We start from the raw sequence: 12,750 nt of genomic DNA, 5'->3' as shown, positions 1-12,750 counted from the left end.
ACATAGACATTGAATTGTTTACGTTAAGAAAAACGTCGCATATTCAACTACATATCTCTGTTCAGAGTTACCTACGTCTTACTCCTTCTTTCCTACAACTTACTACGTCATAAACCAATACAAGAACCCTCACCTTAATAAACTTGAGTATGGAATGTGGATGCTCTGGCGCGGCGAAGTCCTTCCACATGAGGAAGTGGTACTGCCTCACGATGCGGACCTCGGAGTTGTCCTTGACCTCGCGAGGGGAGGTCGGAGCGCTTGACTCTGAGGGCTCTTTGATGTCTGAAAGATGAGTTTTGGGTTAGGAGAGTATTGATGAGAAAAGAGAGAACATCCCTATAAGACGAAAGTGTTCTTTGGAGGGGGAAATTTATGTATATGGGGGGTTTGACAGCATTCTTGGATAACGAAAAGTGAGTGTATAAGAAAATACTTGTATCCACGCGCAAGATCGAACTCGCAGCATGTCATGAACAATTGTTATTGGCGTGGTGATTCAACCAAAGTGGTGGTATAATCAAACAGCACTGATAATCTTAGGAACAATAGTCAGAATAAATAAAGATTTTTTTAAACAAAATGTTACCTCCATTCCTCTTAGCGACTCCGTTGTTCTCAACGATAGGTTGTCCGTCAGAATTAGTTGGTTGTCTGCTTATCTTCAGCTCTCGTACTATGTAGTCCGAATATCTGAAACAAGTATTTGGTTGAAATTATTCTGTACATGGCATTAACTTTTATTTTATTTTTACGCTTTTAGCTTTTGTTCAGAGGAACGTGCTAGCTAGAAATAGCTATCGCTCTTCTATTTACTTATCATCAAAATAAAAATATTTTGTTTTTTGCCTGTGTCTCCTGATTATCTTCCTAAAGGTTACTGTCTCATAATTAACCAAATTATACACTAGTTCGCAGAAACTGCCTTTTCTATCATAATTTACTTAATTTCTTGTTATACTACTCAATAAATAACTTATTGTTAAACACTAAATAAAAACAAAAATACCTCTTCTCTCCAATATGGTGTACTGTGATATTCCCGAAGGCGCGGCTGGATCTCTCCTCGGGCCAGTACTTCGAGCACTTGACCTTGGAGTACTCCTCGAGGTTGGTCAGCATCACGATCAGCTCGAGACCATGCTCCCAGATCATCCTCCAGAAATCGTTGACCGTTGTATCGGTGGGACCTTGCGCGCATATGAATTGTTTGCGCTCCTAAGAGAGTTAGTAGTTGTTAATACATATTATGTGGATCATAATACTTGATATAATATATATGTATAAATCGTAAATTTATTGGCTGTCTGAGTCATGGAACATTTATAAGTAGGTTACTTAAGCACATGCGTGTCTCTATTAGGAGAAGATGATCAACATTAGTATTTTACCTTTTAAAATAAGTACGAACTACAAATTACTTATATTTCATAACGAATCGACAGCATTTTTCTTTATATCTGTCGCCAGAGGCCAGAAAAAATAGTCTGCCTGACTGTTATTCTCGAAATTTAAGAAAAATTGGCGTCATTTTCAGTATAATATTATACAGCATTTTAGGGTCACTTCTTACACCTTATCTATGTTCCATGACGTTTTTTGACAATTCACAACTATTATTACCTTAGTATAAAAGTGAGATATAAATAGTGGCAGAACTAATATTGATATGTTGTGTAAGATGTTTAGGGTTACAGTCGTTACAGATGGTGCCTATCTCAGGTTATTTTAATAAGCATGAATACATAAAGATACAACATAAATAAGAAGATTATATTAATAGGAAACACAACACGAAAGCACATAAAGGAAGCTGTACAGTACAAGTTGTCTTCAATTTTTTTTTGAAAGTTAGTATTTAACATATCTCAATGCAAATAAAACTCTTTTTTTTATATACTCCTTAGTGAATTTAAAGGACAATATGGTTGCCCCTCTTTGTTTTCATCTCATTTACATCATAAAAATATCAACTAATACAGGGTGTTTTCTATTTAGTTGATACATATTTTTTAAAATGTCATATTTGTATATACTGTATGTGAAAACAACTTATACTGTTAGGTGAGCGGTACCTGATTAGGCTCCGAAGGGTCCTTAGTAAGCGGAGACAGAAGACGAACACAATTAGAATATGTTTACGTCACAAGGAAATGCAAACACTAGTGCTTAACTAATAGGTTAACTTAAAATAACACGCCACTAAACTCAGTATCAATTATGGCATTCTAAATCGACGCTTTGCTAATAAATGTAAAATGTCCTATTGTCCCTAAAATGTAACTGATAATCAACAAAAACTGGTTTAAATACTAACAAAATAGTAGTCAATTGTTAATTGTATACTTTATTTCCGGATGGGAAATCGTCAAATTGCTTCAGAGGGTAGATTTCTTCAGAGGTAATACTCCAGAGAGGAGTGTCAGACTTTTAGTGACTATTACCCAATCATGTTCTTTCTTTTGTACTTTGTGTACCGGGGCAGAGGTAGCCCTTTTGGATTATCCCGATGGTCCGTCAAGCATCCGCCCTAATGAGCCCCACTGAGTTTTGGGGGTAAATTCGATACTTGAGTGGAACTTTATTGTTCTTTGTTTATAGTTATTTAAAACTTATTTAGTGTAGTAGACACATGATGAGATGTTTTAGTTTCGACGCCTAATCGGCGTTTACTTAACGCGTTTGTTTCGCGTTATGCACAGGCTCTAACAATTTAACAACTGTTTACGCGTGTCTTTTTTTGACAAAAAATTCAGTGACTATTTATTATGATGGATCTTTGTCAATATTTCACCTAATTTATTTCTAAAACAGCGATAATTGGACGTCTGTATATTTAACTTTGTTTAAACTAACCTGGTATCCCATAACATAGTTAGCGTTGATGTAATCCGAGCCGGTGATACTGTCGATCTGGGAGAGTTTGACCCTGGTTTGATCGTAAGCCTTGATGTCGGGGTAGCGGTTCTTGGGCTGGTTCTCTCTGGCTTCTGAAGCATTGGTAGTGCGGTCGAAGCTGGCTGGCATCATCTGTAACAACTGTAGCGAGGGAATTGGATTAATAAGAATCAAATGTCGCATTTAATAGGGTATATGATTAGAAACTTTGAATTAGACATTCGAATACAAGTTTTCATGTCTTACACAAATTTCTTTCATGTTTACACACTTGTTATGAGAATGGTAGTTTACCTCGAATTCCTTCTGGAAGCCGTAGTCGGAGTCGACCTGCCTCTGCGCGTAGGCGTTGGCGAGCTCGTCCTTGGGGATGGGCGGGATATCGGGCGGGACCGAGGACACCAGCTGCTGCCGCCCGCGGATGCTGTACCAGTATCTGAACATCAACAACATAATAAAGCCCATATATTAGGTACATCCCAAACTTGTCGACGGATGGCCCATTGTCAATAGATAGACAGAAGTGTTTTTGAAAGTCTCTAGATTTCAACGTTTATAAAATTTTGCCTGTTTTTTTTTAAATAAACTACTCCCGCTTTATGGTATTTAATCCTTGTGTTGCGAGGTTTTCACAAACATTCACACAAATGCTTGTCCTACGTGGGGATCGAACCCGCGATACGTCGCGCTCAGTGGATTTGGCGTGGCGACTTGAACCACTTGGCTACACGTCCAGTCAAAACAACCGATGGATATATTAACTGATGATGGCACTTTCTTGTGGTATTTTATTTTTATTCCAGGCTTGGTAAGTGTACGCTCTAGTGGCACTATGGCACACGTGTCGGCGGCCTACCTCATGGCCTTGGAGAGCGGGTTGTCGCTGTGCGCGGCGTGCGGCAGCTTGCGCCCGTTACACTTACGCACTAGTGGCACTATGGCACACGTGTCGGCGGCCTACCTCATGGCCTTGGAGAGCGGGTTGTCGCTGTGCGCGGCGTGCGGCAGCTTGCGCCCGTTACACTTACGCACTAGTGGCACTATGGCACACGTGTCGGCGGCCTACCTCATGGCCTTGGAGAGCGGGTTGTCGCTGTGCGCGGCGTGCGGCAGCTTGCGCCCGTTACACTTACGCACTAGTGGCACTATGGCACACGTGTCGGCGGCCTACCTCATGGCCTTGGAGAGCGGGTTGTCGCTGTGCGCGGCGTGCGGCAGCTTGCGCCCGTTACACTTACGCACTAGTGGCACTATGGCACACGTGTCGGCGGCCTACCTCATGGCCTTGGAGAGCGGGTTGTCGCTGTGCGCGGCGTGCGGCAGCTTGCGCCCGTTACACTTACGCACTAGTGGCACTATGGCACACGTGTCGGCGGCCTACCTCATGGCCTTGGAGAGCGGGTTGTCGCTGTGCGCGGCGTGCGGCAGCTTGCGCCCGTTACACTTACGCACTAGTGGCACTATGGCACACGTGTCGGCGGCCTACCTCATGGCCTTGGAGAGCGGGTTGTCGCTGTGCGCGGCGTGCGGCAGCTTGCGCCCGTTACACTTACGCACTAGTGGCACTATGGCACACGTGTCGGCGGCCTACCTCATGGCCTTGGAGAGCGGGTTGTCGCTGTGCGCGGCGTGCGGCAGCTTGCGCCCGTTACACTTACGCACTAGTGGCACTATGGCACACGTGTCGGCGGCCTACCTCATGGCCTTGGAGAGCGGGTTGTCGCTGTGCGCGGCGTGCGGCAGCTTGCGCCCGTTACACTTACGCACTAGTGGCACTATGGCACACGTGTCGGCGGCCTACCTCATGGCCTTGGAGAGCGGGTTGTCGCTGTGCGCGGCGTGCGGCAGCTTGCGCCCGTTACACTTACGCACTAGTGGCACTATGGCACACGTGTCGGCGGCCTACCTCATGGCCTTGGAGAGCGGGTTGTCGCTGTGCGCGGCGTGCGGCAGCTTGCGCCCGTTACACTTACGCACTAGTGGCACTATGGCACACGTGTCGGCGGCCTACCTCATGGCCTTGGAGAGCGGGTTGTCGCTGTGCGCGGCGTGCGGCAGCTTGCGCCCGTTACACTTACGCACTAGTGGCACTATGGCACACGTGTCGGCGGCCTACCTCATGGCCTTGGAGAGCGGGTTGTCGCTGTGCGCGGCGTGCGGCAGCTTGCGCGCGCGCCGCGCCTGCCGCACGCACAGCGCCAGCACCAGCAGCAGCACGCCCGCCGCCACTGCGCACGATACCTGCGGCAACAGGTAGCAAGTTAGCTCACTTACACACTAAACTGGTACGTTTCTGCTAAGTTACAACTGCACAACTTGATCCGTTGATGAGTGACGCAGTGCAACAACAAAACGCATTGCGCCGAGCTAAGCTCCGTCAGGTCTTGGTGGCGGCTACCGTCGCGGCGATCCGGCCAGTGCTCGACGACTTGCTTGGGAGGATGCTCCCTGTCGTTCAGGGTGACGCAGGTGCTGTCAGGGTTGCTGCGGCAAGTTCCTGTGCCGCACACACAGGGAGCCAGGGGTCGGGACACCACTGCGTCCTGCGCGGGGAGGACACGGCGCAGCATACTCTCGCCGAGTGTGTCGCTTGGGAGGAGCAGCGCCGTGTCTTCACAAATGAAGTAGGAGGCGATCTATCGCTACCGGCCGTAGCGCGGAAGATGGTCGGTCGTGGGCACCGTACACGCGTACACTTACCACGTGGGCACGGAGGTGGCCTTCTGCGAGGACGTGATGCCGCGGAAAGCAATTGCGGAGCGAAAGAGGGATCTCGACTCCCATCTCTGGTCACGAAGGCGCACTGAGCGCAGGAGAAGGGGAGACAACGCCCTTTTCCAGCCACCATGAATGGGACCATTGAGAGGGCTTTCGAGAAGTCCCCGCCCCCTAATCAATAGATCCGAGGTTGAGGCGCGTGGGTGTCGGCGCGCGCCCCTGAGACAGTGCACGGGGTAGGTATACACCTCACTACCCCGTGCACGAGGCGAGGCCCAGAGTGACCGGGCCAGCACTAGTGCGGGGCTGCGAAAGAATTTGGACTCCCGCGGCCCTGGGTTCGCACTGCGAATAGACACACCGGGGTGACTTTGGCCGGTAAGAGTCCGATACTCCCCTCCGCTTTTCCTCCGGTCCGATTTCCAACCGTGAAAAGCCCAAACCAAGCCAAGATCGAGTAACGATCTAATGTTATCAGTCCCTTCAGCTGACGATCGCGATCGAACGTAGTTCCAAGTGATACTACTGCATGATTACCAGTGTTGAGGTCACCAACTTGATTGACACAATACTTGATTTGATCAGAAGCACGCCTACAAGGTGACCAAGGCACGTTATGACCTGATTATTTATAATTGTTCTTGACATTATCTAACATGATATGTGAAAGTGCGTAGTATATACCTGCAGGGCAATCTCGAGCACGGAGGATGGTGTAGGTACAGGCGGGCTGGGTGCGGGCATCAGGAACAACGTGTAGTCACTGAACAATGAGTCGTCTGGGTTCGAACCCGCTGTAGACAAAAAATAATCGCTATTATTCTGTTCAAAAATTTTGGCGAAATACATTTATTTTTTATAATTAATGACGGTTTAGAAACGAGGCACCTCAAATCGACATGTTGTTTCATTAAACGTCTTTGATGGGCCCTGAATATGGGATCAAGGTTTGATTATTTAGTGGTTACTTACTGATTAGTTCCACAAACAGCGTATAGTTGGCGTTTGAGTCGAGAGGGCCATCTCTGACCCGGACTTCTGAATCATCGTCCGGTTTGTTCAACATTGTTGGGTTGTTACTGTAGTCACTGCAAACAGAGATATAATTACTTGAAAACATTCGCGAAACAAACATATTTTCTTTTTTAAGAAATAGTCAGATCTCAGATTTGCTCCTCGGAAATAATAATACTATCAGTATTTGAAGGTGTTACCAACCAAAAAAAGTATTCTCATATACGAGGCTGTCAAAAATCATCTATACCTATCTGCTGTTTGATTTTATAATATTATGTATGTAGTCACCTTTGAATAAAGTTCCTTTCCTTTCCCTTTTATTTGTACAGAAAATTAACCTTTACAACCAATATCAAGTATTGCCGCGGGAAAGTTACAAGCCGGTATCACTATCTATTATAGTATTACCTGTCAGCATTCCGTCTCTCCCTATTCACTTCCACAGCATCATCAGTAGTATCTTCGAAGACATCTGTCGTCGTAGTGACTATAGGCGGCGGCGGGGGCGGCGGCGGTTCGTGATGGACTCTCTTGGGCCGCTTGAGACAGCGTCTGCATTCATCCCGGTTGAGTGTAGGATCTGATTGCTTGTCGAATATCGTCTTATCATCGCCTAAGACGAGTTCTGAGTCACGTGGGAACCTGTCACTGGAAAGAGAGGGAGATTTAGAATGTATGTTGTCACATATGATATGTTGGTTAACCTTTGTTGGTGATTGTGTGACTTCAGATGTGTTCAGATATACTGTGGAGGCTGTTGGTGAACCTTAAATAGATAAATAAATTGCTTGTTTTTTAAATGTGTTTAAAGATGTATAGAATAGGTTCCGGTCGAACAAGAAGGCCAGGTTTAAGAGGAACTGTGCGCCAAAGCAGAATAAGGTCTAGCACTAGTGCAGTGTAGGTAAAGTTTCTTACATATGGAGGGTCTCGCAAGTGGCTTTCGTTTTAAAAGGAAACGTAGTTTGACATGGGGGTTCGAACTGAACACAAGCAAAAATTGTAACAAAAACCCATCTACAATTTTTGGATTTTTTTTAGTACCTACTTTCATAAATATAATTAAATTATATACCAATTAAATATTAAAAGCTATATAACAATAATAGTTCAATTTTCTTTTGTAACAATAACAGGAAAAGTTTGTTTATAGTAGTGGTTAATGTTTACCCTGTTATGTTATGCAAGGCATATTTAACCAGTGTTAAACAAATGAAACCTTCTTTTCGTTGTTTGCAAAGATTTCGAAGTTTAATAATTATAATAAGATGCAGTTAGAAGAAACAGCTGAATATGTTCCTAGATTAAAATAAATGAAAACTTGTCATTTGTTCTGTGCCTTTAATTTTAGCCCAGAATAGGTGTATCAAATTTGCGAAACTGTATTCAAAAGAATTACTATACGTCAAGCCATTTCAGAGCGTGACAGTTCGACTCGCAACCCAGCCGCGTCAGCTCATGATTAGACCGGTTGGGTCCGAAACTAGTGGGGCACTCCCGATAAAAGCGCGTGAATAAGCCGTTGCATCATTTAATAACTCACATTGTGAATGTACAAAATACTTACTGCGAGAAGACATCAGCTATATAAGCACCGAGTTTGGGTTGAGCGCTGTGGGCCTCCTTGTAATCTATAACGCTGATATCCCTTGAAGAAGGAAGGTTCTTCCAGTCTATATGGGACGGGAGGTGAACCATGTATATCCTGAAACGTAAGTTCAAGTTACGTGAGTAATTCATATAGGAAGAAAGAAATAAAGAAAATATGTTTATTCACGCCAGTATGATACAGAGAAACACAAAAATTTGAGTACAAACTGTGAATATAACATCTACAACAAGAATAACATAATCAAAATTCAAAGTCACTTATTCAAATTCGCCTTTAGTAGGCGAATTTAGCGTAATTTAATGTAGCACTTTTTATAGGTCAGATTACATTGGACAGCACCCTGTTTCGCCCACTCTTCACCACTTCTTAAGTGCTTTAGCGGTGAGTGAAGAAACGGCGCAACAAACTCCCCAGCAGCACGCTGCGACTGTTACCATATCAGGCGTAAAGGATTTTTTTGCTGTTGCAAAAGGGAGATGAAGCTAAAAGCCGTGTATAACATTTTTAGACGTGGCGATACCCTCCCAGTAAAAGGGTATTTATAAATATAATGATGATGGTCGTCAGTGTACATTTGCTGTACATAATGAAAAAACTAGACTGTGTTTATTTTACCTGTAACAGCAGATAGGTCCATTTCTCTCTGATATCCTTGGTAAATACATTTTGAACATGTATGTGCTGTTCTCTAATATCTGAAAGGTGACAATTATTGTTTTAATGAAATTTGGATGCATTCATACTGAAATTATGACATTTGGTCTGGAATATAAAACTAGCATAATACTTAGTTAATATCAAGCAACACAGATCAGTGGCGTGCACTTGGAAAGGCCAGCAGTGGACTGCAATAGGCCGATGATGATGATGATGATGATGATGAACACAGATCCGTGTGTGTCTTTCAAGTTTTTTTTTAATATTGTGCTTGACAGCATTTTTTCTTCAAGATCTAATTAATTGTCGATTTGATTAAAAAAGTTGAATCGTTTTATCGCAAAACTCTAATGGCCATCTAACAGCTCCAGGATCAAAATGTTACGCATCCTTCAATGGCTTGGCGTTTACCCAGTAATAGCAGAGAATAGGCTAGGAGAATTTAAGTATATAGAGTATACCTTTCGCCACCTTGGCCTGGGCGGGTGGTCAGGTGGAGCGGGCAGCGTGCGGCAGTACGTGACGTTCTCTTCGCCGCGCCGCCGCGTGCGAGTCATGGCACTCAGGCGGATTGTGAAGTTGGTCTGCGGCGGTAGGTCGTTCACTCTGCACAACAATATGAGTATAGGTAAGGAGTAAGCAACAGTGAACTTCTTGGGAGAGAGTTCTTGAGTAAATGAACTGGACAGGGCCAATACAAGTTGTATTTCTCCAAACACTATCGCTGATGAAATCACTCATACTTAACTTACAACTCAAATTCCAGTCACTTAGCAACAAAGAATATCATTCCCATACACTCATACACTTTAGTGATTAGAACAGCGCTCTCGTTTTTTTTGTATAATATTGCAACCTGTCAGGTGCTCAGGATAACGATTATTGGCAAGCAATAAGTCAACTAAATGTGATGTAAGAGCCCATTAAGACGAGCAGAATGTTATATAAGCAGAAAAGTTTACCTAGTACTTGTTGAATCATTTGTCATGAATTTGGACAATGGACCCCATGTTGCCAACTTATGCACTCCGTTACGATCCATGTAGGTTGCATTCCCAGTTATCTCCATCTAAAATAAAGTCTTCATTATTTCAACATTCTTGTGAATACATTAATATCAGCTTATAGACCACTGTTTAATAATGTCTAATTAGGGAAAGAAAGAAAAAAAGTTTGTTGAAATAAAGCATGCTATTGGGTTAATCTCGCTTTTTGATTAATACGTATGTATTTGCGTACAGTATAGAACTAAATGAAAATAAAACAAGTACCATATACAAAACTGAAGTTTTATCCAATATTGAACGAATATTGGATTTATCTTTCCGATCATTTTTTCACGTCAATTGAAGCAAGTTTTAAGTTGAAGCCAAGTAAAAGCATTGCCTTGACCAAAGAGTAATAAATTATTTTTATTTGAGGTTAACAGCCGAGTTGGTAATGACCTGCTAGGTTCAGCTATTTTTGTTTTCCCAAGGGTGGTCGTTAACCTCATAATGAACGACCTTTTGGAAATAACTACTCTAATACGAAATTAAAGTGTGATAATGGTGTCTATTGCTTGTCAGTTATAATGCTTATTGTTGGGCTTTATTTCAAAGCAGAGAAGTCTATTTTGGCGTGTCATTTTCAGTAGGTTTCAAATGGTTATTCAAAGAGTTACCTTTTACACCACTTTTAAGAATGTTTGTGAAATATGTATGTATAAGAAAGAGCGTAGCCTGCTTCATTTGACATTTCATTCAACACATGTAATGTGACAAAACAAAATTAGAAGGAAAGGGAGCCCAACACCATTAACCAGTAGGCAATATACTCACAGTATATCCTTTAATTTCAGCATTAGGCCTCAACGGGGGGCTCCAGGTGAGGTTGAGGTAATCCACGCTGCACCTCACGTGGACATTGCTGGGCATCCCGGGGACACCGTCCAGGGTCGCCGCCTCCATCTTCTCCGACCATTGTCCACAGGTCTTTGAGAAGTCAGAACATGCTTTCACCTGGAGACAGGATTTAAAACAGTAACTTAAAAGTTTAGTAATAAAGCTGTTTTTCATCTGGCAAGCGCAGCGAGATATATTTTTAAAGACTAAGTAGCTATTATGACGTGGTTAAATTTTTTTGGTAAGATTTACACACATTTTTGTGGATTGTCAGACTAGTTAAGGACCCACTGGAACTAAATCATGAGCTGAAGCTCGTAGAAGCAGAGATTATAAAACTAACAACTATGTTTTCGAAATTCCATAAAATCTTTTAATCAAAATAAACCGGAATAAATTATTATTCCAGCTCCAGCCAGCATCATATATAAACTGCTTTTAATCACAATATAGGATTGTAACTCTATATACAACCACTTGCTAAATTTTAGGTCAATCAAAAATTCGAGAAATGGGTAAACTGATGCAAGATTTGACAATGGGACAGGTGAAAGAAAACAGAATCCTAAAAATGTATGAAGAAAGAAGAATACTATACCTTAAACACATAAGTGCTATGAGGTTCAAGGTTATCGAACATGTACGGTAGATTCCTGCTGTCCCTCTGATGGTAAGCTGTTCTTGGTACATCCTTATCATCATCCTTCTTCCTAGCTTCCAACAGGTAGTAATGAATCAGTTCAGCTATATCGGCCGGAGGCGGCGCCCAACCAATCGTGACCGACGTCGCCGAGAACCCGTTAATAGAAATATTCGGGACAAAAATCGGTTCTTTGGCCAATGTCTTCACAACGTAGTCGTAAGTATGAGGTTTGCTGACGCCATGAGCGGTTATCACCTCCAATTTGATTCTGTACGCCGTAGAATTATCCAGATTCCCCAAAACGTACGAAGTGTTCTTCGGATCTATTTTGGATGTAGCCAGATTGTATCCTGAATCTATTTGGTCGCGAAGATACATTAGAGTGTAGCCCAAGACGGGTGAATTGAATGCGTTTACCGTCCAGTTTAGGTAGAGCTGTGAGGTGTTGATAGCTATGACTGTGTCTATTTTGACTTGGGGTTCAGAGAATACTAGGAGGGCTATATCTCCGGTGATATTTGAGGAGGTGACGGTATCTTCTATAGTACAAGAGTAAGTGCCGTTGTCGACAGTTTTGTCTTGTATTAGAAGTCTGTATAGACTTTCGATCTGTTTAGCGTTTATGCGTTTTGGATTTTTATCCGCGTAGAGTAGTACGTCTTCGTCTATAATTTTCTTGAACCATTTCACTTCAGTTGGTTTGTATACTGTAATTAAAAATATAAGTTTAGTTTTTTTTTAAACTTCATAACAAAATGTATCCACAATTCCACATCAATTTCAAGTAACATTTTTTTACTTAATACATAAGGATTTGCCTTTACCAAGAGAAAAAATAGCTACGTTTCAAAAAAATCTAAACCTTTTTTTAAATACATTTACCAAAAATTTAAACATACCTTCAAAAACACATTTCATAGTGACATTAGCATGATTAGTAAAATTCTCCTTGATTGTATCCGTCTTGCTGATCAGTTTTGCCGGGAAGCTGAGGTCTAACACAGTGACTTTCGAGTCACTCGCATCGCCCTTGGTGGCTAAACACGTGTAGTTGCCGGCGTCGTCAGATGTCGCGTTTGTTATAGTCAGGGTGGATGTATTGGACTTGATCGAGGCCCCGTCAAGGTCACGTACGTGCAGTACACTTTCGTGAGACGTCAGGTTCAGTCGACTGGGGAAGAATAATATTTAAATCAGTAATAGCTAATGATCATCAGTTTGGCCTTTCCAAACTATGTTGGGATAGATTTTTGGTACTTCATCTTTTCCTATCAAAAGTTAAATCTGAATAGCACTGAAGCTAAATAAACAGCAAACAGCCA

The 12,750-nt window shown here is 42.8% G+C and overlaps 1 protein-coding gene across 1 annotated transcript in view; it reads right to left on the bottom strand.

Annotated features, from left to right (window-relative positions):
* Positions 1-12,750, bottom strand: part of LOC113497970 (tyrosine-protein phosphatase 69D) — a 28,254-nt gene that overhangs the window by 5,772 nt on the left and 9,732 nt on the right. Inside the window, exons 3-18 of the mRNA XM_026877826.1 lie at positions 12,328-12,599; positions 11,384-12,135; positions 10,723-10,902; positions 9,865-9,971; positions 9,364-9,508; positions 8,861-8,940; positions 8,201-8,338; positions 7,042-7,281; positions 6,589-6,704; positions 6,301-6,410; positions 5,015-5,139; positions 3,193-3,334; positions 2,857-3,039; positions 1,010-1,218; positions 590-693; positions 134-285 (exon numbers count right to left, since the gene is read on the bottom strand). Of these exons, the coding sequence (XP_026733627.1) occupies positions 134-285; positions 590-693; positions 1,010-1,218; positions 2,857-3,039; positions 3,193-3,334; positions 5,015-5,139; positions 6,301-6,410; positions 6,589-6,704; positions 7,042-7,281; positions 8,201-8,338; positions 8,861-8,940; positions 9,364-9,508; positions 9,865-9,971; positions 10,723-10,902; positions 11,384-12,135; positions 12,328-12,599 (3,055 nt within the window). The remainder of the gene's footprint in view (positions 1-133; positions 286-589; positions 694-1,009; positions 1,219-2,856; positions 3,040-3,192; positions 3,335-5,014; positions 5,140-6,300; positions 6,411-6,588; positions 6,705-7,041; positions 7,282-8,200; positions 8,339-8,860; positions 8,941-9,363; positions 9,509-9,864; positions 9,972-10,722; positions 10,903-11,383; positions 12,136-12,327; positions 12,600-12,750) is intronic.

Source organism: Trichoplusia ni, chromosome 10 (assembly GCF_003590095.1).
Source record: "Trichoplusia ni isolate ovarian cell line Hi5 chromosome 10, tn1, whole genome shotgun sequence".
NCBI classification, from domain to species: domain Eukaryota; kingdom Metazoa; phylum Arthropoda; class Insecta; order Lepidoptera; family Noctuidae; genus Trichoplusia; species Trichoplusia ni.
The sequence above is the reverse complement of the archived record's forward strand: the minus strand, read 5'-3'. Positions and strand labels throughout refer to the sequence as shown.